The sequence below is a fragment of the Falco biarmicus genome, chromosome 4, assembly GCF_023638135.1.
Source record: "Falco biarmicus isolate bFalBia1 chromosome 4, bFalBia1.pri, whole genome shotgun sequence".
NCBI lineage: Eukaryota > Metazoa > Chordata > Aves > Falconiformes > Falconidae > Falco > Falco biarmicus.
In genome coordinates this window covers 84,953,715-84,980,249 of record NC_079291.1, presented here as the reverse complement: position 1 = coordinate 84,980,249, position 26,535 = coordinate 84,953,715, and the positions used below count along the sequence as shown (strand labels likewise).

Below are 26,535 nucleotides of genomic sequence, written 5' to 3'. Positions count from 1 at the left end.
TGAAACATCTATCTGTGTTTACAATCCATGATGGATTTTCTTTCCTTTAACTTTTTTGATTGATTTTGAGTCCATGTGAGCTTTAGGAATTCACAGTGTCCTTGAGCAGTGAGTTCCACAGTTTCACTATGTGTGCACACACTTATGTGAGTATTTATATGTAATAAATATTTTGTTCGTATTTGAGCAAGTCACTTAATGACTTTTATTTGCTCCACCTTCTTCACCGTGTCTTACCTAACCACTGTTCAGGTTAATTTTCTTCATGCCACTCATAATTTTAGGAAGCCCTTTCATCTCCTTTTTCAGCAACCCCTTTCCAAGCTGAAAAGTCACAGTTTTAATTACTCTTACAGTGAAAACTATTTTATAGTCGTTTCATAATGTTCAAGATCTGAGTTCATAATGAATTCATATGTAGGACTATTACATTTTCTGTTCTGCATTCTTCTAACCATTTCCTCTCTGCTTTGCCTGTTTGATTACCACTTCTACTGCCAGTGTGATGCAAACCTCAGCACTGGCTCTGCATTGTAACTTTAGTCAAAACAAAGAAGTTTTGTTTCTGAAAACAGTTTATGCCTAATGTGGAAGATGGTAGCAAATTCAGTTTGACTTGGATCTGATGGTCTGTTGGTCCAGTGTTAAAAGGTGGAGAACACAGACACATTAGCTAAATCTGGAGAGATATCAGTGACCTCCAGGAGAGCTTCCTGTGGTGCTGAGCAGTCGAACTTGATGGTTTTTTGGTGCCTGACCCTTTTTGTCCTGTGCTTATCACAGTAGTATCTGAGAGACTGGTCCATTTGGCAATATGCAAGAGATATCTTTTTAGGAAGTACCCATTATTTTTTGGCTAATGTTGCACTGCAACAGGAATTGTCTGGCATGTGTAACTTGCTGGGTTTCTTGTGTCCCAACAGGTACTGAATGAGGTGACAGAAGATAATTTAATAGATTTGGGTCCTGGCTCTCCAGCTGTAGTGAGCCCAATGGTTGGAAACTCAGCACCCCCATCTTCACTTTCTTCACAGCTTGCAGGGCTTGGTGAGTACCTGATCAAACAGTGCTGATGAACGTGAGGCTGCGATGCATGGACTTTTTCAAGCCTAACCAGCATGTGGATCTTGAACAGCATACAGGGGCTGCTAGGCAATCCAGGTGTGTGGTTGTGGGAGCAAGTCTGCGCGGTTGCTGAGGTCCCTGTGACCAATCTGAGTGCCCAGTACAAGCCCTTATCACAGTGGGCTGTGGGGATTTACAAGGAGCCATTTTTCACTTGTGGGTCAGGGAGTTCTGGCTCCCTTTGGCTCTCCACTGCCTGGTTAATGCAGTCGTGTCGGTAGCCTTTGGAAGGTTTGGGTGTGTGACTTACAGGATTAGGAAGGCTTTCCCACTCCTCCGCACTGGAATGATCTGTAACTGGGAACTAGGCTGGCACAGAGGGAGGGATTTATTAACCAAAGGGGAAATGGAAGGAAAGGGTGCAAGTTCTTGTTCATGGTAAAATTTGTACTACTACTTTTATTTCTTCTGAGGTATAGCTCTCCATGAAATCAGTCTGGTGAACATTCTTGATTCCCCTTCTACAGATAATATTTCAAATCTTTGGATGAAAAGTATTATGAAATTGTTAGCTGTTCTACATTAAATCAAACCAAAGCAGTTTGATAGGATCACTTGATTTGACTGAAGGTTCTTCACCTCTTTTAGCATGGTGCCAATATCATACCGCTTGATTTGAAACTGTTGGTTTCACAGTCAGTAGCTGAGAGACAACGTTGTGGGGAGGACTGGTATCCCTGCCCAAAATTTTGGACCATGTTAGTGAATAGTAAATATCTCAGAATGAGATGGCAGCGGGTGCTCACCAATTACCAAATGCTGGTTTCTTGATGAGGAGTACTTATGGTGTGGTGCTTCCAGGAGGAGTAAGACAATCTCTATGCTTGTCTTTTAAGAAATGCACGATTAGCAGCCTCCAGCCTCTTCTGGCCAGAACTGTGCTCAGTGCTGCAACTGTTGACTAGATATCTATAGCTGTCCTGTGGTTGTTAATGACTTTCTCTGTAACCTACATAGTCATGGCAGCGGTGCTTGCATGTGATTTGCTATTTCATTGGTTTGCTTTTTTGCCTCTGGTTGCAGACTTGGGTACGAACAGCGTCAGTGGTACGCTCAGCTCTCTACAACACTGTAATCCTCGTGATGACTTCGACATGTTTGCACAGACAAGAGGCAGTTCCTTGGCTGAGCAGCGAAAGAAGTATGTTGGAGTTTGTCTTTAGTGCTGGTTGAGTCACGATATTGCTGTTTTCTAAAAGCATAAATCTGAAACTTCTTGACTTCATTCCAGACTAAAAAAGTAGTTTTGATGTATGTTTTTGTGCTTTTAATGCAATCCCTATCCTCTTGGTCATTATCAGTATGAGCCAGTGGAGAAGTGCTGGCCAGAGCAGGCTTACTGAGTAATGGTATTTGACTGTCTCGGATAACGAGCTCACTGGAAACTTGAAAATGCACTTGCCTTTACTTCTGTAGATGCTTCCTTTCTTAGAGGTTTGTCATCCTATCCACCTGGCCCGTGCTTGAGATACCGGAGCATAAGGTTCCTTCACCTGAAGGTCATGGATATGCTTTGGTGACTGAATTACTGTCATCAAGGGCTAGGAAACAGAGTTACCATCCAGTTAAACTCTCCCTTTGGCCCAGCAGTCAGGCTCTTGCAGGCTGTCAAGGCAGTGCAGCTCATCCAGCTGCCATGCTATCCCTAACTTGTTTATATGCATAGGGCTTGCATCTCTAGAGCTGCAAATCTGAAACTTTCAAGGGCATTTAAAAGACCAAATTATTTTAATGTAAAATAAATTATGCACTTATTAAGAAATCCTTTGATACCTGTCAAGTGAGATTCACTGAAAGATACACTTAGGTATTTTTCTTTCATATATTATTTCTTGCCTCCTCCTGGTTTCAGATGCAGTGGCTACCAGCAGTTGGCACATCATCAGTGTCTTGTTTCAGACTAAGAAATTTTGTTAAATAGTTTTTGATAATTTGCTAAGGTCCAAGCTAAACTTACCAGTCCTGGAAAACTCAAGCCAGCTCATTTATTTAGGATCTTTTGTTTGCCATTATCAATATAGCTATTGGTACTGCCTCAGCAGTGTTCAGGAGACATGCTCTACTGTTGAGGCATACGTTACCACTGGAGATTTCAGGCTGAAAGCCCTAACGTATAGTCAGAAAGGAGAATCATTGCAGAGAGATCTAATAGAGGTCCCTCTGTCTCTTGTGCTAAATGAAGCATGAAACTAGTCTTCCCACACTGCACCTCTATCTCCTTCTGTGAGCTAATGGAGCAAGGAGCACATATCAGTCCATGATTTCACAAGAGAGGATTGCTATATCTTCCTTGGATTGTACGCTGTATAAATGGAGCAGCAGCAAGGCAGTAAAGATGTGAGTGTGACTTACCGTGGTGCGTAGGTGAGAGTCTCTGGGAGCTGTGCTCAGAGCCTGGGAGAAGCCAGCACCCTGGAAGAGAAGGTGCTGCTCCTGCTCAGACATACAGCTCCTCCCAGGGGTTGATTTATGGGCAAGTGTTGGCATCTGCTTCAGCTCATGGTTCACCACAGTGCTCTGAGAAATGATGCTGTTGCCTCTGTCACCTGACTGCTGCATGTCCCTCTTGCATAGCAAGTGAAGAAGCTTTTAAAAAATTCAACCTCTGTAAATAATGCGTTTCTTTGTATGCTTCGCTGTAGTTGCTTAGTTATGTTTCATCTGTCTTTGAGTCTCCCTCTGCCTTCCCCCATGCATGCATCAAGGTCAGGCTTCCAAATGTCATCTTCAGAGCTTTGCAAAATGTAATCTGTGCTCAGGCCTCTTTTCATAGTCCCCTGCTAGCTCTTGGACATGCTTATGGTGTCTCGTAACCTATTTGCCTACCTTTCATAATGCTGATGTTACTCTTCTTGCTTCAACATGTTTACTGAAACTGATGGATGGTCTTTATATAATAGAGCACGCTCCTCCTCTTGGAATACATTAGTACACTTGAAGTCTGGTTAAGAAAAAAAAATGTGCTTTCTGATTTCCAGGGGAGTAAATCAGAGTAGCAAGTGTGTTCTGCATGGGTGACTGCTGGACTTCCTTCTAGTTCTGTGGTTTGTTCCTTTCTTTCAGCGTAACGTATGAGGATCCACAGGCTGTCAAAGGACTAGCATCTGCCCTGGATGTTCGAAAACAGAACACAGGAGGGGTAGGTCGTTGCTCTGTGTTTTGTTATCTGAAGCCATGCGTGGGATCCAAGCTGTAGGCAGCTGCTTTGACCAAGACTTCTCATTCTGTATTCCAGCAACACGCTAGTACTGGCGATTTTCAAATTGATATCTAGGAGCAAGTACTTGCTCAGTAATGATCTCTAAAGAGCTGCTACTTAGCACATCAGCCTAAAAGACTTTAGAATCATAGTGGGTAGATTCTCCTGTGTTCTTGCAGCTTGCCTGGGGGGTCCAGCTCTTTGACTGGAATCACTGCTGAAAAGAATGTGGGGAACACCTTGTGAACACTAGTATGCATTTGTTTGGTTTGGTTTTGCTTATGAAAGTTGATGCAGTCTTAATCTACTAGACTTTGCTCTAAGTGCATGGATACACAAGCAAGTTACAGGGGGAAAAAAAATTACGTAGACTTTTAATGCTTCACAGGCTTTGCCATAACTCGCCTTGCACGTAGTCTGTTCTGTCTGTCCCAGGGCAGGCTCCTGCTATCTTGTGTGGGCAGAAGATGCCCATGTGCTGTCACCTCACAGCAGCTGATGCTAGAAATATGTTTGAGAGAGTGAGCTTGGCCAGCTTTGTCTGCATATCTTGATGAAGGCAGAAGTGAAAAGAGCTTTCAGATCATCCGTCAACCCCTTTCTACCCACACTGCTGTTTAAAACTGTCCTGCTTTTTTTTGTACTCAGCTGTGTCTAAGTTTTTAGATGACAGAGCAAGTTTAGAGCCTTTTCCCAGCCTGACTTCGGTCTGTGCTGACCACTAGAGAGCATGGCAGAGCCAGCCGAGCATGTACATGCCTCCCTCCTCCATGGAGAATTAGCTCCCCATGCCTTGGCTGATCCCGCCCTGGTTCTTTCATAAGTTGAAATGGGAGTGCTCAGGGCAGCTGGCATGCCTGGCAGCTTGTGCTCTGAGCCAGGGAGAATTTGCATTCAGAGCCAGCTGGGGTCAGATCACAGCTGCCTGCCTGCCTGGGCCATAGTTCAGTGGTAGCAGGGCTTCAGCAATGATTTTTTTTTTTTTTTTTTTTTTTTTTTTATGGAGCATCCCTCTGACCCACAAATCTATCTGCTTATTCCTGTCCCTGTCCTCTTGCAAAAAGGGCATTTTGTAACCCAGGTCAGCCCCGTGACCAGTTTCAAGCTTAACCCCACAGCAGCTCATGGCAGCAGTACTGAGGGAAAAGGGGGAAGCGTGGGGAGGCAGGGGCAGAAATATGTTAAGGGGGGTGCAAGAGCAATTCCTGAGGCCAGTGTGACAACCCAAGCCCCCAGTACCACTGAGCTGTGTTATTGGCAGGACCTGGGAAAGGATTTGAGATTCTGCTTTTTGTTCGTGGCTAATCAAACGCAAGAGGCGTGCATTTAGCTCCTGGTCAAGGGGGCTGTATTCCCTGGTGGCCACGGGGTCATGTCCTTATTTATTAACACTTTTGTTCTCAGCCAATTCTGCTTGAGGCGCCAGTGCGACGTGTCATTCACACCCGCGTAGCTGCTGCTCTGCCCGAAGTGTTGTCAGTTCAAAGGGCTGTGTCTAAGCTAATCTGACGGTCAAAGTTTTTTTGGGGCAAATGCTTTATGGGTTGTGGAACTTTGGGCTCGGAGATGTTGGAGAGACTTTCATCTTCTTTTCAAAGGTCCTGATGACTATATCATGTAATCAGAATAGCTTGTTTTGCAACACAGTCTTTCAGTAGTCAACTGAATGCTATTTTGTCAAGTGTTGTGAGGCTTCTGGGTGTCTCTTCTTAAAGGAAATAAAAATTAAACTCTCCTAAAGTTACCAGCCGCAGCATGTGTAGCAAAAAAACTGGCAGTGCTCAGTAAATGAAACACACGTGTTAATTTGGGTAGAGAGCTAATTTAAGAACAGCTCTAGGGAGGAGCCAAAAGCTTTGCAGCACATTCTTCACACACATCTTGTTCCAGCACAGTTGTCCAGTGGTAAAATTCAGCACATCCGACATTTCTAATGTAGTCATTCTCAGAATGGTCTGTAGAGAGATGGCTGATCACGTGGCATTAGCTGTCTTAATATGATTTAGCAGCTGGAAACAAGATGAGCTAAAAATACACTGTTTTCTTGATATTGCTTTTCCATGTTGGGAATTGCTTTTGTTGCCACAGAGCTGTAGCATGATCACAACTGGGAGGAGAGGTGTCCAAGAAACAATTCTCTAGTGTTACACAGATAGTAGATGAAGTTGGAGTGATTTCCCCCTCTTTTTTTTTTTTTGTGTGTGTGTCCTCAGCACAAGTACTGAAATGAGACTTAACAGGGATATCAGCTGTAATCCTTTACCTGTGGTAATGGGGACAGAAGTATCCCACGTATATGGGTATCTTGATGGACAGACGTAAACACAGCGGTGGCTCTCTGCTGAGCCAGCCCAGTTCTGGCAGGGCTGGTGGGCTGGAACTGCTGCGGTCTGCTGCGGCTGAGCAACCCCTCCAGAGCTAGAGGTGACTCTGCATCCGGGCCCTGGCTCAGGCGTGGGATGCTGAAGGACAAGGAGCCATCTTGAGAGCTGTTTTGTTGCTGTGCCATGCAGTCTGCAACCTGCTCCGAGGAACTGGATGCATGAGTGTTCCTTTTAACCTCTGCCGCTCATCGAGAGGGGCAGTTTGAAAGACTGCCAGAACACTGCAGCAAATGCCATTACTTACCCTGCTGCTCAAGACCATTATTAGAGCTGTTGTAGAGGCAGGGGCAGAGTCTGTCTGCTGAGATCGGGGAGGTAACTGGGGTGTGCTGCAACTCGCAGCTTCATAAACACGGGGAAACTCCACAGTGTGTAATAGTGTTTCCAGTAAAGCCTGACTGATTTTAGTAGGTTGTATAACCTACACTACTTCTTCTTCTAAGATGACAAACATCAGCCTCACTACTAGTTAGTGATTTTATTTGTGGGTTTTTTCTCTTTTAATATCAGCAATGGGGGAAGCACTAAAATTCTGTGAACTGTCTGTAGGAAGTGCAGAGGTCGGTGTAGGGTCTGTTCCTCCACGGGCAGAGCTGACAGGCAGCAGAGGAGAATGCAGCTGCTGCCAGAAGCTACCATAGGCAACGGGGGGTGTGTGTGTGTATGTATGTACATGTGAATTTTTTAAACTTGCTATTGTTACATTACTTTATCATGGGTTGTTGCTGTGGCTTCTCTTTATGGACCTTTCTGTTCTCAACACAGAGGAGAGGTAAAGGTGGGAACTCAGACATGGAGCCCATAGACAAGTGGCTAATTACACAAGGAATGGTGAGGACTTCACCAGTGAAGCGATTCCTACTGCCCACCCCAGTCCCTTTACCTAGAATAACCATCCTACATTCACCTCTTGTCCTGCCCTACTGAACTGCTTGAAATCGGACAGTACAAGGAGTTTATTTCCCACCTACATCATTACCTGGGGCAAGGGGAAAGATTTGCACCAATTTCTGGTTTATACAGGACAAAGGCCTGTAACCAACTGAATCATACGTAGGATCCCACATCACCTTCAGAAGTGGTCTGGAGGTCCAATTGGTTCCTTATACTGTCTTGATTTATTTCTGCAGTATCCACTTTTCGAGGGATAAACACAAGTCTCATGGATCTTGTTCTTAAAGAGGATGCTTTCTGTGTGTCTTTAAAGCAGCCTTTTTCTGGTAGTGCTTAATTTCATGGTCTGGAATAAACATATGGAAGTTTTAGGTTCATACCTAATTGAATTGGGTAATGTAGGGATAGTCCTTTATGAAAGCAAGGGAATGGGGGAACTGCTACCCAGCCTGACATCTTCCACCCCACTGGCGTTAGGATTCAGATTCCAAAAGGTATGATAGTGTTTCTGGCTTTAAGGATTTAATTCCCATGTCTAGTGATGCCAGTCCTCTGATAAAACCAAGCTTCTGAAGATCACTGAATCTCTGCACGTTTTGACCTTGTTTGAAGTTGTCCTTCATCAACAAGCTTGCAGAGAGAAGTTCAAAAGCCTGCTTTAAGTGCAGAAGTCAGAGGCAGGTAAAAAATAGCCTCAGCTATGCCTTAAAGCCAAGTTCTAAGACCAACTTTGTATTTTTGGAGAACGTAATCTATCACTCTAAGTATTTGAGATTAGTACCAGTAATGTGACCTAACTGTACAAAGTCCTTCTGAGACAGTCCTGACTGCAGCATTGTTCAGAAAGGTGCAGGGCAGAATTCCCTTTGGGCTGGGGTGTGCCTGCAGTGCAGCATGTGGGGCTGGGCATCAGGAAGCCCATGGAGCAGGAATACCTCGCTCCAGGGAGAGCCTTGCATGTCCCAGACTGAAAAAAGGGAAACATCCCAGAGAGTTAAGGTTGAGAAATACCAGTGTGTGCAATATCCAAGTGCACCAACTCTGGGAAACACTTTGTGTTTATTCTTCTAGACCTAGGGCTAATCCAGATTATTTCTGAGGGCCATCTTGCAAATTTGTCAGAAGTTTGCATGGCTGGCGAATGCACAGTGATTGGACTCGTGCATATATATGGTTTTATCTGCCTGCCCATGCAAGCACCCAAAAGCAGTTCTTTGCCTGCTAGCACGCGTGGGTAAGCCCAACTGTAGGTACCTACCCCTGGGAGCCAGAGCTGCCTTTTGGTGCTTGTCAGAGACACACAGCTTGTAACATGAGAGTGAAAAGCTGTAAAGTGAGCAGTGCTTGCTTTGCCCCTGATACTGTGGTTCACAGAGGCTCTTGCTGTTTGGTGGCTCTGTTGCAGCCAGAGATGTATTATGTCACTGATAGATGTTCATCCATAATGAGTAATCCAGTGATTGAGTTAGTTCCTCTTCTTTGCCTTTCCACTGTTTACAAGAGCAGGGAAGCATGAAATCGGCACCCTGCTATTCACACAACTCGCACCACTGCTTTATTAAAAAACCAAACACAATATTCATTCATTGGCTTGTGGTTATTCAGTCTGGAAAAAGGATACTGCAGCATTCATGGAGGCATATGGATTTGGGGAGGGAAGGGGGTCTGGCTGGCTCTTACAAGCCTGTCACCTTGTTTGTATGCTAAATATGAGAGAAATACCTAAAATAAAACTAAACTAATCTTTAACTCAGTTTCTCTCTTAACTGGCTGTAGTTCTTTAACCGTATTTATTAATACGACTTTGTAGCATTTGCAGTACCAGTGGAATAACTAGTATCCCAGGTATGAACTTGATTTCTGTAATTTGTTTTTTGGTAACTTTTAGTACTTCTGAGATGAAGGGGGAAAGAAAAGGGGTGAGTCGACATGGCCGTTACCTGTGCCTGTACAACACTGAGACCACTGAAAGGGTGTTCTCCACCTGCCAGAGTGCCACTCACATCCCTTGTGATCTGACGTTCTGTCCAAACTGTGATACAGTTAAGCTTAGGGTTGAGTTCTTCCCACTCTATTTCTGTGCATCCCAGTTCACCAAAACACCTTTGCAGAGGGAGGCTTCTTTGGGACTCCATGTGTACTCTCCCAGTGAACTCTCCCAGTTTCCGTTTCAGCTTAATCTACCGCTCAGTTCTGGTGGTAAGGTGATGCCAGGGCCATGGAATCACAAAACTTTATCCATTCCAGTTATGCCTACAAAACTAACGTAGACAAAATGGTATCTGCAGAAACTGTTCCTGGTTCAGATGTGACTTAGGCGTGCTAGCTGAGCTGTTCAGTACCAGATCTGTTCGCAGTGTAAGGTCTGGGCTCTTGCAAGTTCGGCCATGCAGGTGTCATACAGGGTCTGCATCAGCAGCTCGTAGGCACAGACTTTAGCATAAGGCTGCCAGGTAATTCCAGTTCCCCTCTCATGAGTTTGGCCAGCTCTTGAGATCTGCGTGAATATATCCATTTGTTAGAATAATCTGTCATCCCACTCACGTGCCAAATGGATATTTGTTACAAAAGTGAGAAGCAGGTGTTGGCTTAAGCTGCCATGTCAGGACAGACATTATTTGGGACAGTAGCAGAAGAATGAACTAGAATTCACAGAAAGTGATACAAATGCTTTCAGCATTGCATCTTGGCCACCAGCAGCATGCCTTGCTAGAGTGGCAATTCCTCTCTGTAGTGAAGGTATGTGAGCAAAGATTAAATGAAATCTTTGCTGAGATGTTGTTAATTAGTAACAAATTGGGATGCTGCTGTGTATGCCTTCAATAGAGAGATAGGATCGAAGATGTGGAAATTACTTGGGTAACATGAGACAGTCTCCAAAAAGATGCTGTATTTCAACAAACGTGCTTGAATTGTGGCCAAACTGTGAGAAATAAAGGTACGAAGCTCTCATTTCTTTTGTGTGGTAGGACCCCTCCCCCTTTTGAAGGCAAGCGTGCACGCTCCCTTGTTCGGGAGAGCATGTGGGTTTCATTACCTGGCCAGCCATGGCCTTTTATGGAGCACTCTACAGGGACAGTCTGATTCCCCGTGTGAACAAACGCTTTTGCTGTCTGGACATGCCTATCAGATCCAGATTGCCTGGTGGTTGTAGGGGCACAACAGGCTGTGGTGGGGAACATGCTGTACCTGAGCTCTTGCCTTCCCCCTTATGTGATGTCAACGCAGTTACAAGTAATCAAGTAGCTTATTCAATCCTTATATGCAAGTCAAATGTGTTCTAATATTGAGGCCAGGCAGCTATTTCAAGATCACAACAGCTTTCAATAGATGGTAAAACTGTAGTAGTAAGCTGGAGTAGACTGCTAGCGTGCACCTTAGTGCTGTCATTCTGCTGCTGTAGGAATGACAGAGCTTTCTTTACTATTGCTAACCAACACAGGGGAGTGAACAGCAGCTAACCAGGTATTGGTGTCAGCTTTGTTAAACATCTAGAAAGAAGTGGAATTAACTGAGCTACTACAAGACAGTAGTCTAGCAACAATTAGTATGAACCTTGTTAAACATTTTAAGAGCATTAATGAGCTCACCCAGAGACCTGAATTGTCATTTCATACCTGCTTCTTTTCCAGCGGGATCATTTTTAATAGAAATAAAATGTGATAATAATAACCTTAAACTGTCTTTTTAAGGGTAGAATATTGGATTTTGTGACTTCTGAGGAAATACATTGGCAATACTCTTTGGCTTTTGATTGCTAGTGAGAACAGCAACAATATCTAGCTTAGATAAGTATGAACTTGAATTCCAGGTTCCTGTGGGTTTTGTGGGATTGAACGCTTGCTTTTGTTCTCCCAGCCCTCCTTTTCCATTTCCCTTTCAGGACTGTTGAGATGATCCCATTTGTAGGATTTTCCAAAGACTAAATAAAAAAGGAATTTGAAAAATGAGCCCAACTTTTAATTAAAGCCAGTTACTTAAAGTACCCCAAAATATTGTGTGACTTAATTTCTGTTTACTTGGATTATAGACTTTTAAAAAAGAAATCACAGTATCGTTATAAAAACAGCTCTTGCAGCCAATTCTGACTATCTGGGGAGCTCTCTTGCCAAGACTGAGAGCTTCACTAGACCGTGTATGTTTGCATAATCAAAGTATTAACAAGACGGTATCCCATTCTGGAGCCATTTCCGTGTAGTCTGTGGCTGCCACTGCTGTTTGTTCCCAGAAACTGTTGTCTTTTTTAATGTGTAAACTAGCTAATTTATTCTTGCATTGCTTCTGTTGTGTTTTAGGGGATTAGTTTTAACAAAACTCCCCTCTGGATTTTTTCAGTTTAGGGCTTCTGGAAGGGGGAGACTTGCCAAATTCACAACTGACTAGCAAAAAATGAACTTCTGTGTGTGGTCAGTCTCAAATGAAATATAAATTGGTACTATGTTAAAATACTTTAAAACTTCCAGTTACTCTTGAGAGTTTCCCCGCCTCTTTATTCTTGAACAAAGTAAACCTGATACATTTAGCCCGTGTTTTATGGGGAAAATGGGGCTCAGAGTCTGAGGAAAGGAAATGGGAAGTTCGAGCATGGAAGGAGGGATAGATACAAACCCCTGACTCTTTTGTGAATGTGCTGGAGGATGGGGGAAGCTTTTTAAAAGGTCAGTGCTGAATAGCAAACAGCTGACAGCTCAAATGTTTATCTTACAGCTCTCTCTGCTTCTTATGTATGACCTGTGAGAAGTGTTCTTGCGCTTCTGAGGGTTTTTGTTTTGTTATGTGAAGTAGGTCTATCTGAAAGTAGAATTCCTTTTTTGTTGTTTGTTTTTTAATCTTACAAAGCACAACAGCACAGACTCTTCTATACTGCTGAGCTGTTCTTTGAGGAGGACTGCAAACGCAAGAGTCCTGCAATTCTCAGGAATCCATTACTTGCTCAGTCATCTGTCATGTTTTCAGGATAACCAGGATTTGAACTGCTGTTCTTTCTAATACAGGGACTGCGGTACCACCACGCTTTTCAGAACAGCTGCTCCTATTTTATTTACAGAAAAGAACAAACAAACAAAAAACCAAAAAACCACCCCACCCTGCTATTTTCCTCCTTCCCTCCATACACGCTTTCTTATCCTTAAACATAAGTACCTTTCTGAGCTGCAAACTAGCCAACAGCTCTGAAGGCTACATCTTCCAAAGTGTTACTTATTGTGTGTGGTGTTAAGCAATACAGGAGAGAGACAGCAGTGAAACTTCTGCAGTAGGTTTTAGGTTGCTGTAGGCTGAATAAATTCATTGTTTTGTATCTCGGAAGCTAGTATTTTCCAAAGCTGTTAAACTAATGAGCCAGTTCTACAAGCTGCAACTTGTCCTTGGGAAGGAACATGTTGGAAGATGTTCCAGAGCCCTCCTCTTATTAATGGCCATCTGGGCCAGCTCAAAGCAGCTTCAGCACACGGTTTTAGCGTTGTAAGTGCATGATTCAGCTCTGTATTGCAAATTAAAAAGGGGCAATTACTCTAAATGTGGCCCGTTCCAAAAGGAAACTGCAGGAACGTCTTTTCTGTTTGGGATCTTCATGTATTTGCTGAAAGCACAATGGCCACTTGCACCTCCGACCCTTCTTGGATCTGGTATGTGCAACCTGCAGAGTCGGAGCCAAGCCATCTTCCTGGTGCGTCTCTTGGTGGGAGATGCTTTGGATTGAGCCCTGGATTTCCAGTCCTTTGGCACAGCTAACCCACCTTAGCAGATCTTGCCTCAGGCAAGGGCTTAACCGACCTCAGTGCAAAGGGCCACTTGATTATACGGAACAGTTTTTGAGGAGCTCTGCTAAACAGCGTCAGCCTGTGCTGCTGCCTCTAGTTCAGCGCCTGACTCTGCTAGAAGTCCCTGAGAAAACTACATCTCCCAGCAAATTCATCTGCAGAGCCTCTTTCAGCTCTTCTTCCTGCAAGAGGCTTCAGGCAAAGCTGTGGACAGCCCCTGGCACCTTTTCTTTAAGGAGAGCCTCTCCAGCACCGTGAGGTCTCTCGCCTGTCAGTCCCGCTGCTCAGCTGCCGTGCTCTGGCCTGGAACCTGCGTGTCTGACATTGCTTTCCAAGTGTTTTTCAAGCTGCCCTTACAAGATCTATTGTGGCATTTTCCTGTTTACTTCTGCAGCCCTCTGTTGTATTTAAGCAGTGTAGTTAAGTCAGGAAATTCTACACCTAATACGCAGTAATTTCCCTTCGCTGACCCAGTTGCCTGTAGTGCTTTGTGAAATAGCTGCACTTCAGTGCTCGGCACGCTGCATCTGCACCGCCTGTTGCAATTGCAGAGCATAATGTGAGCGGTTTTATTGCAGGAGGAGAGGCAAACCTTCCATGCTTTTTTGTTAAACCATCTGTGGAGGCCTGATGGGCGAGCCTCCGCGAGCCTCGCTGCAGCAGTGCAAGGTGGTGCTGGAGCAGGAGCTGGGAGGTGTGTGCCGTGCTCTCCTCCTCTGCTCGCTCTTGGAGCTGCTGCCCCATCCTCCTCCCCACCTTTGCCTTTGAGACTTCACACTGGCACACCTTGGGTTCTGCTGTCTGCGCTGCAACAGGGTCACCTTTGACAGAGGAGTGGCAACAGGGAGCTGGGACAGTTTTCCTTCAGATTGGTGTGCCAAGGTTTGTCAAGGCTCGGTGGTGTGGTGGGAGGAGGATCTGGAAGAAAACATGACAGTGTACCCTGGGCTCTGACTGCTTCCACCGGTGGAGAAAATCAAACTTTTCACAGGAGTGTTGCCTGAAGACTTTGAGCTCCTCTTTTTGCTAACCCTTCACTGTGGCTAATACCCATTTTAAAAAATACAAGGTGTAAATTTAACATTTCAAAACCTAACTGATATCCAGTATTCTACCCTTAAAAGCTTTTCACGATCAAGATTAGAATCATCAGTCCATCTTGATGGTTTTAATATGTGGTCGAGAAGTTACCCATCTTACACTGGCATGAAGTCACGTCATTCCCCATAACCTTTCTCTTGGTTTTTTTAGCCTTCTTGTTCATAATTTCCTTTCCAAGTGTTTCTTTATTTGAAATGCCATTTATATTTTGTTGCCTTTTTTTTCCAGCACATCTTACATCTTTGTTTTTGTTTTGTTTTTAATCTTATTTCTGGTGTTTTCCATCGCTCTGTGGCCATGATTGTGGATGTGTTTTGGTTTTTGCCTGCCTTGCTGTTCTCTCGCTGCACTCCCTAGATCCCTGTTGCACAGTCCTCTGTCATGGATGACATTGAGGAGTGGCTCAGTACCGACTTGGTGAGACTCTTTATATTTTCATTTTTCACAGGGGCAATAGCACTTGTATGGATAATTTTCAATGCATTGCTGAGTTACTGATACTTCTCACAACAGGAGGCAGAGAAACTTCCGAATTGTATAGCTTATTTCCCTTTTGAAGGGAGTATCTAAGCAGGAGATAGGGTCATGTTCAGCGATTCAATCAAAATGTTTTTTTCTGAGTTGTTTTATTTTCACTTCTCCATGTTAACAGCACAGAATAGCATGTGTTCCAGAAATCCTACGTTTCTGGTCTCTGTGTAGGAAAGCATTTAAACATGTGCTGAAGTTTACCAGTGTTCTCCACTGGACTTAAAGCACATGCTTAAGGCAGTGTTAGCTTTGACGGGGTCCAAGTGCATGCATACGTTGAGGCATGCTTTTAAGAGATGCTGGATCAGGGCTTAGTTCCTTTCAAATCGAGATGTCTTTGTTAAATTGGCAAGCAATCTTGACATGTTTCATAATAGCGATAATAAAACTTTATAACAGTCTCTCTCCAATGTTTATAACTTCCAGTTTCTCCTAAATGATTATTGTCTGGTAATTATTAAACAAAGAGAAGATGGAACTAAAAGTAGCTTTTCCTTCATTCTGGGGTTTGTGTTGCTGTACCAATACACATCTGGTTTAAGCAGTGGTACAGCTAGTACGCATTTATTCCAGTCTTTTTTTTTTTTTTTTTTTTTTTAGTGTAACCATCTGACTCAAATTAACCAAGTGCAGTTTGAGGACAGGTGGTGGGTTGTGTTTCAGACTGTTCTTTTAAACGTGGTTTTAGTGAACTGAACAGTTTCCTTGTGGTCACCATATCCCTAAGGATCGTCTCCTTCCATTCTTCCAACTTCAGATATTGTTCCTAGGTAACTTTCTGCTCCTTAAGGTCTCCCCCAGCCCCTTGCTATTGCCTGCTTGGCTCCTAGCTGGGAGCTGCGGGGTTCGGGCTGTGCTCCCTGGCTCCGGCAGCAGCGCTGCAGGCATGCTCCAGCACGTCAGCCCTCCGCTCCAGCACCAGAGGAGCTGACTGTACTGAAAGGAAGAAAACGCTCGTGCTCTCCAAAGCCGCCTGAAGTGCTTAAACAGATTCTGGGTTTCAGTGTTCGAGTTTGGCAGACTGACTGGCTGTCTTTGAAATGTCACTGCTTTTCAGCTGCAGGTAGTTTTTTCAGGCCTCAGTACAGGCAGTCATTTTCAAATTTAATTACAAACTGGTCTCATTTTGTTAAAGAAAGACAGTAAGTGTAGCATGTCTACTCTGCTTAAACAATAAACTTTTGTCTTTGCCATTTAAATTAACTTATGAGGAGATAAGATCTTACGGAGAAATATCGAGGTAGCTCTGCACATCTGTTATCCTCTAGATAGTCTTGCTCAAAAAGAGGAAAGCAGGGAAGTGCCATGTGAATGCCTGAACAAGCCTGTGGATCACATATGCTGCAGCCACGACTGTACTGGCTTCCCTTCTCCTGGGTACCTAGGTCCCCATCCTGACCCTGTGTGGGTGCAGCGTAGAGATGCCCTCTGAGAAAGTTTGGACTGGATTTTTGGTTTTCACTCCAGGTTCCCCCTCTCCTTTGTTTTGTTAATGGTTCATTTCAGTTCTCTGCTTCCCAGCTGAGCAAATTACAGATTAGGGTAACTAATTGTTATTTATTTCCCTACCCTTTTTGGGGGTACAGTGGAACAAACAGTACCTCTGAATGTGAAACAGGGGCTGCTGTGTGTACCTTTGGAAACCTCTGTGCAGTAGAAAGCTAATAGGTGCTAGGTGTCTTTATCAGGCATTAAAATTTCATGAGGCTGATCCCTATGTTCCCACTCTCCTGGCAGAGGAGGGTATGGACAAATACTTGTCTTTTTCAAAGCAGGTTCAACATGAGGTTTTCAAGTAGTATTTTTGTCCATCTTCAACATCTTGATAGATTGCCGAGGATGCCACATCCTTGGACTTTTAACTTCCTTATTGAAGCACAGTTGGAAATTCACATGTTAAAATGCACACAGCTGGTAGAAATGCACTGACCCCCTGGCATCCCAGCCTTCATATGTCATGGACAGATGCTAACTGCCCATCAGTATCCTTCATCCAGCCCACTCTTGTCTTTGTACGGCGTGGATGCCAGGAAAGCTGCTATATTTTCATATGAAATCTAAAATGAACTCCCGCAGGAGGAGCGTTGGCCCCAAACTATTTTTGCAGCATGTGTCCTTTGTCAGCTAAAAGTGCATTTTATTTCAAGATGCAATGCAAACCGCAGCCCTGACTTTTTAAAGGACCGTGTGACAGAAAAGATGGCATCTTGTACAGTGTTTGTGTGACTCACTCAGCTCAGTTTTTGCCCAGGCCTGCTGTCTGAAGTTGGAAACAGCGCTGGACTACCATTCAGGTCCAATGGGGAAAGTTTAACCATCCACCAGCAATCTTCAGAAGCATCTCTAGTGTTCATTCTCTTGCTCTGCAGCACACTGAAATGTCAGTCACCGTTGGCCTCCTGATGTGGGAGCCATGCAATTTCCCCAGGTTACCCTACTCAAATAGTTAGCGTGTGGAAACAAGTGGTGGAAGTTGTCCAGTTGCATTAAACATGTGTAGAGGATAGTAGTGAAGGTGAAGCACTGCCTGTGTGTTCACGCGCCTTTTTGTTCCAATTGCAGAAAGGAAACGAACTGGAAGAGGGAGTGACCAGCGAAGGTAAGCAGAGATGCCTGTGGCTATGAGCCATTCTCAGGTTCGTGCGCAAACTGAATTATCTGCTTTGATCCCTGCTGAGATGCTGACTTATCCCAGCCTGATGTTCCCCAGCAAATGCTTCTGCACTTGGAAAGGCAGGAGGCGAGCGTTTCGGAGCAAAAACTATATATTTATGGTGTGAGGAGCCCTCCCGGCTGTAAGTGCTTTCCTGCCATCTTCCTTGGCTGTGCACTTTGTTTGTGCCAGCAGGAATGTGTCCCCAAGCTGCTCAGCCCTTTGGAATGATGTTTCCCTGCTTCTGTCGCAGCCGATGGCATAGCGTGGGCTTGATTGCCTGAGCTCGGGTGTCTCAGAGGACATCTGTACCCTTTCCTGAGGAAGTCGGGCTGTGCAAGTATGTGTGCCTGCAAATGCAGCCCGACAGGACTCCAGGCGCTGGAATTTCAGACCCTGCTAACCTCTGTCCCCAGGGCTAAATGTGTAGCCCCAGTTCTTACTTGTCCTCCTTCTTTTTTTTGCATTGCAGAGTTTGACAAATTTTTAGAAGAGCGAGCCAAAGCAGCGGAGATGGTTCCCAATCTGCCATCCCCTCCTCTGGAAGCCCCCACCCCTCCGACAAATCCTTCCAGCAGGAAAAAGCAAGAGCGCTCTGAGGATGCCCTCTTTGCACTGTGAAGATCGCTCTTAGCCGCCCTCCCACCCCCGTGCTCTGCAGGCAAATGTCGCTGTACAGCCACTTTGTCCTCCCACAGTACTCTGCTAATGACGACCCCCTTCCCCCTGATTTCATAGATTGCTTCTCCTTCCCCCCCTCCCCAAACAATCCACCTGACAAGCTGACTCTTTCTATTTAAGTCTGACACTATTCCTGCCAGACCACAGTTCTCCAGCACTTGCTTAATCCCATCCTTCCTATCCCAGCTGCAGAAAACTGGCTCTCGATGCTGAAAACCCCTTTAGAATGCATGAGTACGTCACACTGTGTTGAAACAAAAGCCCAGAGGGGAGAGAGCAGCCTTGCCCTTCAATTTATGTAGGGATCATCCTCTTCTGTAGGCAGGTCCTGCCAAGTAGACTGCTCTGTCGATCAGCATGTAATTGACTGAGCTGGAATGTTCAGGAGGAGTGTGTCTTTATTTTTAGATAAAATGTTAATGTATTGGCTTTCGTGTCGGATTCGACAGCAAGGAACAACTGTTCCCCTTTCAACATGTGCTTCACAAGTTAAAATCCTTTACTCTCCCACTCACGCATCTCCTGGTACCATATGGTGGTCGCTTTTCCCCACTTTGTGTGGCGCTTCATATTCTAAATCTCACAGGGTATTTTTTTCCCTTGTGTTTTATCTGGGCTTACTCTAATTTGAAAGCAGTCTGTTGGCCATGTCCAGTAGCTCTGGCAGTTGCCGAGAAAGAAAAACGCTGAGCTAAATGGATGCTGTAACATTAGCGCACGAAGCATTTTGCTCTTTGGGAGAGCATTCTCACATGAGGATTTTTTCTAGTGTATTTGCCTTTTAAAATAGCTAGGTTATTTTTTCCTTACCTTAGATTCCTTCCTCAGTGACCGTAGAGCTCTGCGTTTGTCTCAGCTGTTGTAAATAATGTCCATGCAGATGGATGGGACTTGCTTATGGACTGGGTGTGAACTGAGGTTCTTGGATTCCCTGCCGTGCCTGGTAGGATAGACATGCTGGTTCTTGGTGGTAGGTATGAGAAAAAGAGGCAAAACTCACAGAGGCTTGCATGAAAATGCTGAGGGAGACTGTTACCATGGAGGGATTAGCCATGCCTGCCTGTCCTGGAGGTGAAACTCCTCATTTCCTTCTAGGTTTGGGCCTGAGGAAGTGTTGAATGATTGTGGCCACGCTACTTGTAATTTTTGGCGTGTCCTTTGATACCTCTGCCCCTTTATTAACTCCCAGCTCCTACAGGGCTGCAGTCTCCCTCCTGTCTGTGCAAACAAGCATATTCCCTTGCTTGCCAGGGGCATGGCTGAGAGAGCTGCTCTTCCTGGAGCTGCCAGGAGGGATTCCAGCCTGTGTGCCTGCCTTGCTGGGCTGACGAGCAGAGCTGGAGTGGGCAGCTCCAGCCATCACCGCGTCCCCCAGCATGTTCCTTGGTAGGAAGCCAGTGGCACAAGATGGCAGGATCAAAGAGAGAGCCGAACGCTGCATGGCAGGAGAATCTCCTGTCCTGACAGAGAGGCACTTTATCAGATGAACACCCGTGCAGGCAGCAGTGCCTCAGCCCCTCTTCCTCAGGGCACCCGTCGTCTTAGGCAACCAGCCACTTTGCTCTGACTTGGCATGTCTGAGCTTCCCTGGATGCTGATGTGTGTCGAGCTCTCACAGAAGTTGTTCTAGACCAAGAAGCTGTGCTACAGACAGCTGATGTGAAAGTGATAGAAGCTTTTATCTGAGCACAGTTGTTGCGGTTCATGACATGCTCTCTAGGGTATGCTGTGCTTTGATAGGTTGTGACACACAAAACCTTTTACCAAATGGCCTGATTGCAGCACTGATGGGCTTTGGGAGCGGTCACACTAATTTTTGGAGGGAAGCATTGTTTCATGCAAGGTTTCCAGGCGTCCCAGGTCCGATGGCACTCTGCGCTGTCCCTGCTCATCTCCTCTGTCCTGCCCTGCCTGCATCTTCTTCCAAGATACCTCCATATGTAGCTGGGCCCAGGCAAGGCTGCCCTGCCACCCCCCAACCTGACTTTGCACCTCGTCACTGCTCTGTAGCTCACTGCTCCCTGTCAGCTCTGCGCTGTGCAGAAAGTAGTGTGGCTTGCAAGTGGATGGGGGAAATCAGGGTAAGGATGGAGATAGCCTGGGCATCAAGCTGCCTCTTCTTGCTACTTGCTGGCCCTCTCCCCAGCTGAATCCCTCCTACGTGGGTCTGCAGAGGGTTTCTCTCCATTTCATCTTCTCTGTGGCTAATGGAAAGTGCCAGGACAGTCTGCCTTGGCTGCATGTATATACGCACTGCTGCTCTCGCCCACTGCCCTTGCTGTTTCACACAAGGTGAGCCCAATGCTTAGATACTGGCTGCCAGACATCCCGCTGCCAGCTCCTGCCAGACCCTGCCTTGCTGCAGTACGTCAGATGTGGCCACCAGCTCCTAGAAACCTGAGGGAACTTGTGTTGTGACGCTGATTTGATTTCAGACAGTGTCTGGTGATTGCCTGAGCAGTCTTGCCAGCACAGAATGAATTGTTGGTATTCCTGTCAATGCAAAAAGCTCCGTGGGCGTTTTAAGTGTGTATTTTCTCTTCTAAATCCTTGAAACACATTGACCCTGTAAATGGCCACATCAGGTGATTCTAAGCATGTTAATCCAGCTTCCCTGCCAAGCCAGAGGAGATAATCGCATTGCTGAAGCATGGGGACATTGTCAAATGATGCTGAGTGGCAGGGATATCACCAGTGCTGTCACCAAGCCCCCCTGCAGAGTCCCACTGCTGCGGATTTGCTGGGCTTTCTTCCCCCACCCCTAAGGAAAACGCAGGTGGGGGGTCTGTTAACACTGCTTCTTTCTGTCATACTAAACCTGTCCTGGGACTTCCAAGTTGTTGCTTTAGAGAGAATCTGGTCCCTTTCTGGAAGATTTTACAGAGCTGTCAGTGGTTGCTCACTCTGGCTGGGGAGGAAAACTGATGAAACAAGAAGGCTGGGGCTGAGGGGAGATCAGGAGCATGTGTTGGCACAACTCAAGGGACTCTCTTCTGTGCTTGCAACCTCAGGCACTCCGTGGTCCCCGCTGACGCCCCACGTTATTCGCTGGAAAGCAAGGGCACTGTTTGCAGGGGGTGGCAGGTGCTGTCAGCACAAGCAGTGGCTTTGCTGGAAGTAGGGCAGTCCCCAGGAGATGCCTTCCTTGGGAGGCAGGTGCTCAGCCTGGGGCAGCAGCTAAACATCCTTTTGGTGGGACCCTCGATGGGTCTGATTAAAGCTCAGCCCTGCTGCGAGTTAAATTTGGAGCCTGAATCCACCAGACCTGGCTCTTGAGGGCTGAGCACGCTGGGGCTGGAAGCACCAAAGGGGACAGAGCGTGCGGCAGAGCGGGTGGTTTAGCCCAGGTAAGAGCTACGCTAGAGCTTCCCTAATGTCCTGTATCAGGATCTCTCATCTCACCCGTCCTCTTGTGGTCTGCAGAAAACCTGAGCGGTGGAAACTGTTTGAGGGAAAGGGAAGGGGGTTTTCACTTCAGAAGACTGACCTCTCCATTTATTCTTCCTTCGCTTTCACTCTAAGTGCTTCCTCTGTGCAAGTGGGCAGAGGACTTGCATGGCTCCGCCACTTGCAAGAAGAGGGATGGAGCTGCAGCCTGACCCACTTTCCGTAAGAAATAACATCCCAACACTTTCTAGGCATATTAGGAGCCACAGCTTGAGACTCAATGACACTAAATTATTATTGGGGTCCTTTGTAAGTTCTAATCATACCCTATTCTAGGTTAAAATATTTATTTTGTCAATGTATTTTCTTTCCAGTGTGTTTTTTAACCTCTTCTGTTAACCCTTCATGTGCTGAGATGTAAGAAATGAATGGTTTCTATTTAAATATATCCTTTTGGGGTTTTTAATTGTTTCGTGTAGATTTCAGCTGCATCTTTGGCAGGTGTAATAGATAACAATGTGCTGTACAGACATTTAGGGTGTTTAGTATGTAGGTAAGGCTCATAGGAGAATTGCTCATAAAAACGTAGCACGGTGTCTCTTAAAGGGAACAGCGTAAATGCAGAGACTGGTCCTTACTGGGACCGTCACGTAGCCTCCAACATACCTTTCCCCTTCCGATGATCACAGCCTCTGTCCCTGAAATGTGCTGATCAAGTCAGTTCTGCCATTTCCAGGGCTGGTTTTGCACCACCAAGCTGAAGAAGGATTTTCCTGGGGGTTTCCGTTTGTTTGACTTGGTTTGGCTTGGTTTTTTTTAAATGGGGTACGTTGGCCGTTTCCACTTTCAAATGGAGGACTGGGCAGAGCTGGCTGTGGTGGCGAGATGTTTCCCTCCAGTGGTGGAAGAACAGATCCGGGTGGTGGCTGCAGACCCAGGGCAGGGGTGATGGGCCCCCTTCGCAAGCTGCTGCAGGAGGTGGGCCCACGCTCCCCCGTACCCCGGACAAGGCAGCCTGTTCCTGTTCCTCTCTATTTGATGCCCTCCTGCTTTCACCCATGAGGACAGGACATGCAGACCAGGAGAGCAAACACCGCAGCGTTTTCAACAGTCTTTTTCATCCAATGAGTTGTCAACTCTCCTGCGGCTGCTGGGAGTCCTGTGGAGTGGGAACTGCTTGTGCTATCTCCATCCCCAGGCCAGCCTCATCCAGCTCAGTCATTGTTTACCTCCTGAATGTTAACCACAAGGCTCGTGGAGCCTACCCTGGAAAAAACCAGCTCAGGAGAGTTATTTTTATGGAAATAATGAAGCAGGCAGTGAGTGGATTTCTAGCCTTCTGGGAGGTAACCCTTCAGCTGCTGGGAGCACCCACTTGCCCACCAGCAGAGGAGAGGACGCAGGAGTCCCCTTGCCAGGTTGCCAGAGGTGTTGCTGGTGCCCACTCAGCACCTTCCACTAATCCCTCCCAAAGCGCAGCCTCTGGAGCGGGCTGTGCCTGCCTGCTCCGTCCCCAGGCTGCCAGCCCCAGCCCCCCGCACCGTGGCACCAGGTTGCTCCTCCATCCAGGAGAGAGGCCAGGCTGTGTTTCACCGAGATCCCCCTGGCTTTCGAGTGGCGCTGAGCTCTGGTGCTGGTTCTCTTTAGCCCGTGGCAAACCTATGCCAAACTTCCCACCCTGCTCTGTGTTTTTATGAGTACAAGCTCCTCATTCTGTACATGTTACTATGAGCTGTCGTTAACCCTACACATGTAACCTGTGTAATAGCTTCTCTGTATATTACAGCTGTAGGCTTTCCAGATAAAAGTGGATAATATTTATTTACTGAAAATATTGGATATTTTTTTGTTTGGGAATGGGGTAGGGGGAGAAGGGGGACATAACTGTTTAAAGAGGTTGACTATGTAAAGAGAAACAAAATACTCAAAGAAACCCAACACTAAAATGTCATTGTATTCATGTAGGAAGTGTTTACGTTAAGGACAATACAACCGTATTAATCTGCCATTGTTTAACTTGCTCCAGAAATCATCTCTACTTTGGTTCCTGCATGTGAGATACTCCAATAAATACACTACTAGTGTGACCAGGAGGACGTGTCCGTCTGTCTCTCAGGGGATGTCTCGCTCTGCTTCACTGCCCAGCCTGAACACACGGTACGAGTGTGGGGGAAACACACACGGTCTGTGGCTGCCATTGGGTGCCCATCAGATGTCAAAACGTGACACAGGCTTTGGGGAATCCTCGGTTTCCTCTACATGACAGAGGCCTGGGGATTCTCACCGGGAAAAGGATTGTCCCCAGCAGAAGATGCTCTTTGTGTCTTTACATGGGTCTTGCTGTGCACAGTGGTGTGTTGCCACTGCTGATAAATTCATTCCCCGCTAAATCTTTGGCTCATCTTTTGAGGCTAACATCAGACAGGCGCGCAGGTGACAGCCTTGGTGCTTGGTGGGACACCTGCCCACCTTGCAGGGCTTGCCAGATGGTCCTTGAGGGTAACTTGGGATCACCTGCCTTAGTGACCTAGAAAGTGGCGGGTAAGGAGTTGTTGTGCACTGCAATACAGGTGATGTTCTCAGCCCATGGGTGACTTCCTGACTCACGGGCCAAGAATTTGTTCCAACATCCTCATTTATGATGGGGGTTTTGATGGGCAGAGAAAGAAGAGCAGCCATCTAGGAACCCTGGAGAAGTGACGTGTTACCCTGGCCAAATATGAACCGATCTGTCAGAATAGTGCCCTCCATCTTGCACATAGAGTTCAAAATTAATGGCCTGTGGTTTAAAAGCTGCTCTGGGGAAGGGCTGTGCGTGGAACAGCTTGAAAGATGGGTTTCCCCTCCTTGGAGCTGCAGATTAGCATGCATTAAATCCAGCTCTGCCCCAGCTTGTTTACCGTCACGCTGATTATGTGCCTGACTCTGTGGGATATATTCGGGTAGGTTCATGGCCCAGCTCTGCTGAGAAAGGTGCAGAGCTACCACTGCTCTGACAGAGCAGAAATCACACAAAAAGCGCTGGGTCGTAAAGTTCCAGCACTGTGCAGGAGGAGGGCTGCCGGAGCGGGGGGCTGCTGCCTTCCAGGGGGCTGCACCACACTGTCTTCTGCAGTGCCACGCTTAAACATGAGAAGCAAAGATCCCTCTAATCCCAAATTCCGTCTCCAACAGGGGCCAAAGTGGGTGCAAAGGGAAAAGTGTAAGAGCAGGACGAGCTTGCAGGGACATTTTGCGTGTGTGTCCCTCCAGCTGCTGGTGATACCTGCCTCCCCAAACCGAGCACAGGTTTGTGAACCCTGATGGGCCTCTCATCTCCAAACCTGCCTGGGCTCCCACAGAGGCCATGCAAGTTCCCAGGACAGGCTGGGGTCTTGCACAAATCACTGCCCTCCACCACAGGCTGCTGAGCCCCGGCATGGGTCACGCCACAGAAGCCAGCATGGGCTGAGCCTCACATAGTGTGCCTGTCGCTGCTTTTCACTATTGGGCACCGAGTTTGCATCCTGGCATAAATGGGAAACGACCACACGTTCATTTGCCTTTTCCTATTTCACTTTGGGGTAAACAAACCCCGAGCTGGGGCTGCAGAGTGTGCTGGAGGGCTGCCAGGCGCGGCTGCATGTTTACCCAAGCCATGGCTCAGGAAGGGAGAGTTGTCAAAGCAGGGTCACAGGTAGTGAAGGAGAGAAGAGGCTTTGAATCTGTTTGTGACATGAATTAATGATTAACGCCACGCTCTGCCACAGCAAAACCCCCAGCGTGTGAGGGCCGGGAGTGAGGCATGACAGCGGGGCCCAGGGCGGGCAGTGCTGCTTTCAGCGCAGGGTTAAGGTGTGCTGGCATGCAGCAGACATCCAGGGCTGGCACCTGGCAGGGCACAGCGTTTTGGGAGAGCCCGTCCGGCTGAGCGAGGGGGCAGCAGGATGGGGGATGTTTCATGCAGGGTCCCCGGGGCTGCTGCGTTTGGACTTTGCAGCACAGCGCATCCCAGAGCCCATCACTGCTGCCAGTGTGGCTCGGAGCGATGCTCCATGCCGCCGGCAAACCCTACGCGGCTGTCCGAGCCCACTGTGGCCGCGCCAGCCTGCCCGGCCAGCTCTGCGGCCAGAGCCCAACCATCTCGGGGCTGGTTTCTTTTCTGTCTCATCCCTGTGGTTTCCTCCCAGCCTGCGCTCAGGAAAACGTCTCAGCGACTCCGGAGCAACCACGTGGCCCCACCACCATCCCCGCAGGACCGACATGATGTAATCGCAGGCCCTGAGCCGTGATGCAGAATCACTCCACTCCGGGCCGCTGCGCTTATTGGCTGCGTGGCCCTGGTCCTACAGGCGGGGTTTTCCCTACCCCGCATCCACGCTTACCCCGGGGAGCCCCACCCCGTGTGGCATCCATCGCCCTCAAAACCCACCCATCCCACCCAGCCGCCGTTGCTTCCTCCTCCTCCGCTGCACAGAAGATGCTGCTTGTTTGCTTTGGTCCTCCAGAGCGGGGGAGAGCATCGTGTGTGTGTCCACGGGGGCACAGACGCTCCGGCTCCGGGGGGGGGGTGGAGTCGGGGAAGGGTCCCAGTAAAATCCGTCTTTTCTTCCAGCTTATGCAAAAATAAAGCCGTGTTTACACGTGTGATCTCCCTTCTCCACGCCTCACGGGGAAGGCTGTGTCCCGGGTCTCGCTTGGGTTGTTAAAGGTGTGTGCCCCTCGTGTTTGCACAAGGCTGCCCTAGATCCTCGTGGGACCACGGTGCATCCATCCCCCCAGCGCTGGAAACCTGCCCTCCCTCCTGCTGCGCGCCGGCTGCTGCCAGGGCTTTCCTGA

The 26,535-nt window shown here is 47.0% G+C and overlaps 1 protein-coding gene and 1 long non-coding RNA gene across 5 annotated transcripts in view; both read left to right on the top strand.

Moving 5' to 3' along the window:
• Positions 1-23,810, top strand: part of TOM1L2 (target of myb1 like 2 membrane trafficking protein) — a 58,878-nt gene extending 35,068 nt beyond the window's left edge. The window contains exons 10-16 of one of the 4 annotated variants that reach the window (XM_056335463.1): positions 924-1,047; positions 2,149-2,266; positions 4,189-4,264; positions 7,474-7,539; positions 14,823-14,882; positions 17,559-17,595; positions 18,122-23,810. In XM_056335463.1, the coding sequence (XP_056191438.1) occupies positions 924-1,047; positions 2,149-2,266; positions 4,189-4,264; positions 7,474-7,539; positions 14,823-14,882; positions 17,559-17,595; positions 18,122-18,270 (630 nt within the window). In that variant the 3' untranslated portion in view covers positions 18,271-23,810. Of the gene's footprint in view, positions 1-923; positions 1,048-2,148; positions 2,267-4,188; positions 4,265-7,473; positions 7,540-9,412; positions 14,883-17,558; positions 17,596-18,121 lie in introns of those variants that run through there. The other 3 variants (XM_056335464.1, XM_056335465.1, XM_056335466.1) reach the window with 3 other exon arrangements.
• A 287-nt stretch (positions 23,811-24,097) lies between these two features.
• On the top strand, positions 24,098-26,346 carry LOC130147790 (uncharacterized). The gene is made up of 2 exons (XR_008821346.1): positions 24,098-25,005; positions 25,887-26,346. It is a non-coding gene; the product is annotated as an uncharacterized LOC130147790 (long non-coding RNA).
• The last annotated feature ends 189 nt before the right edge of the window (positions 26,347-26,535 follow it).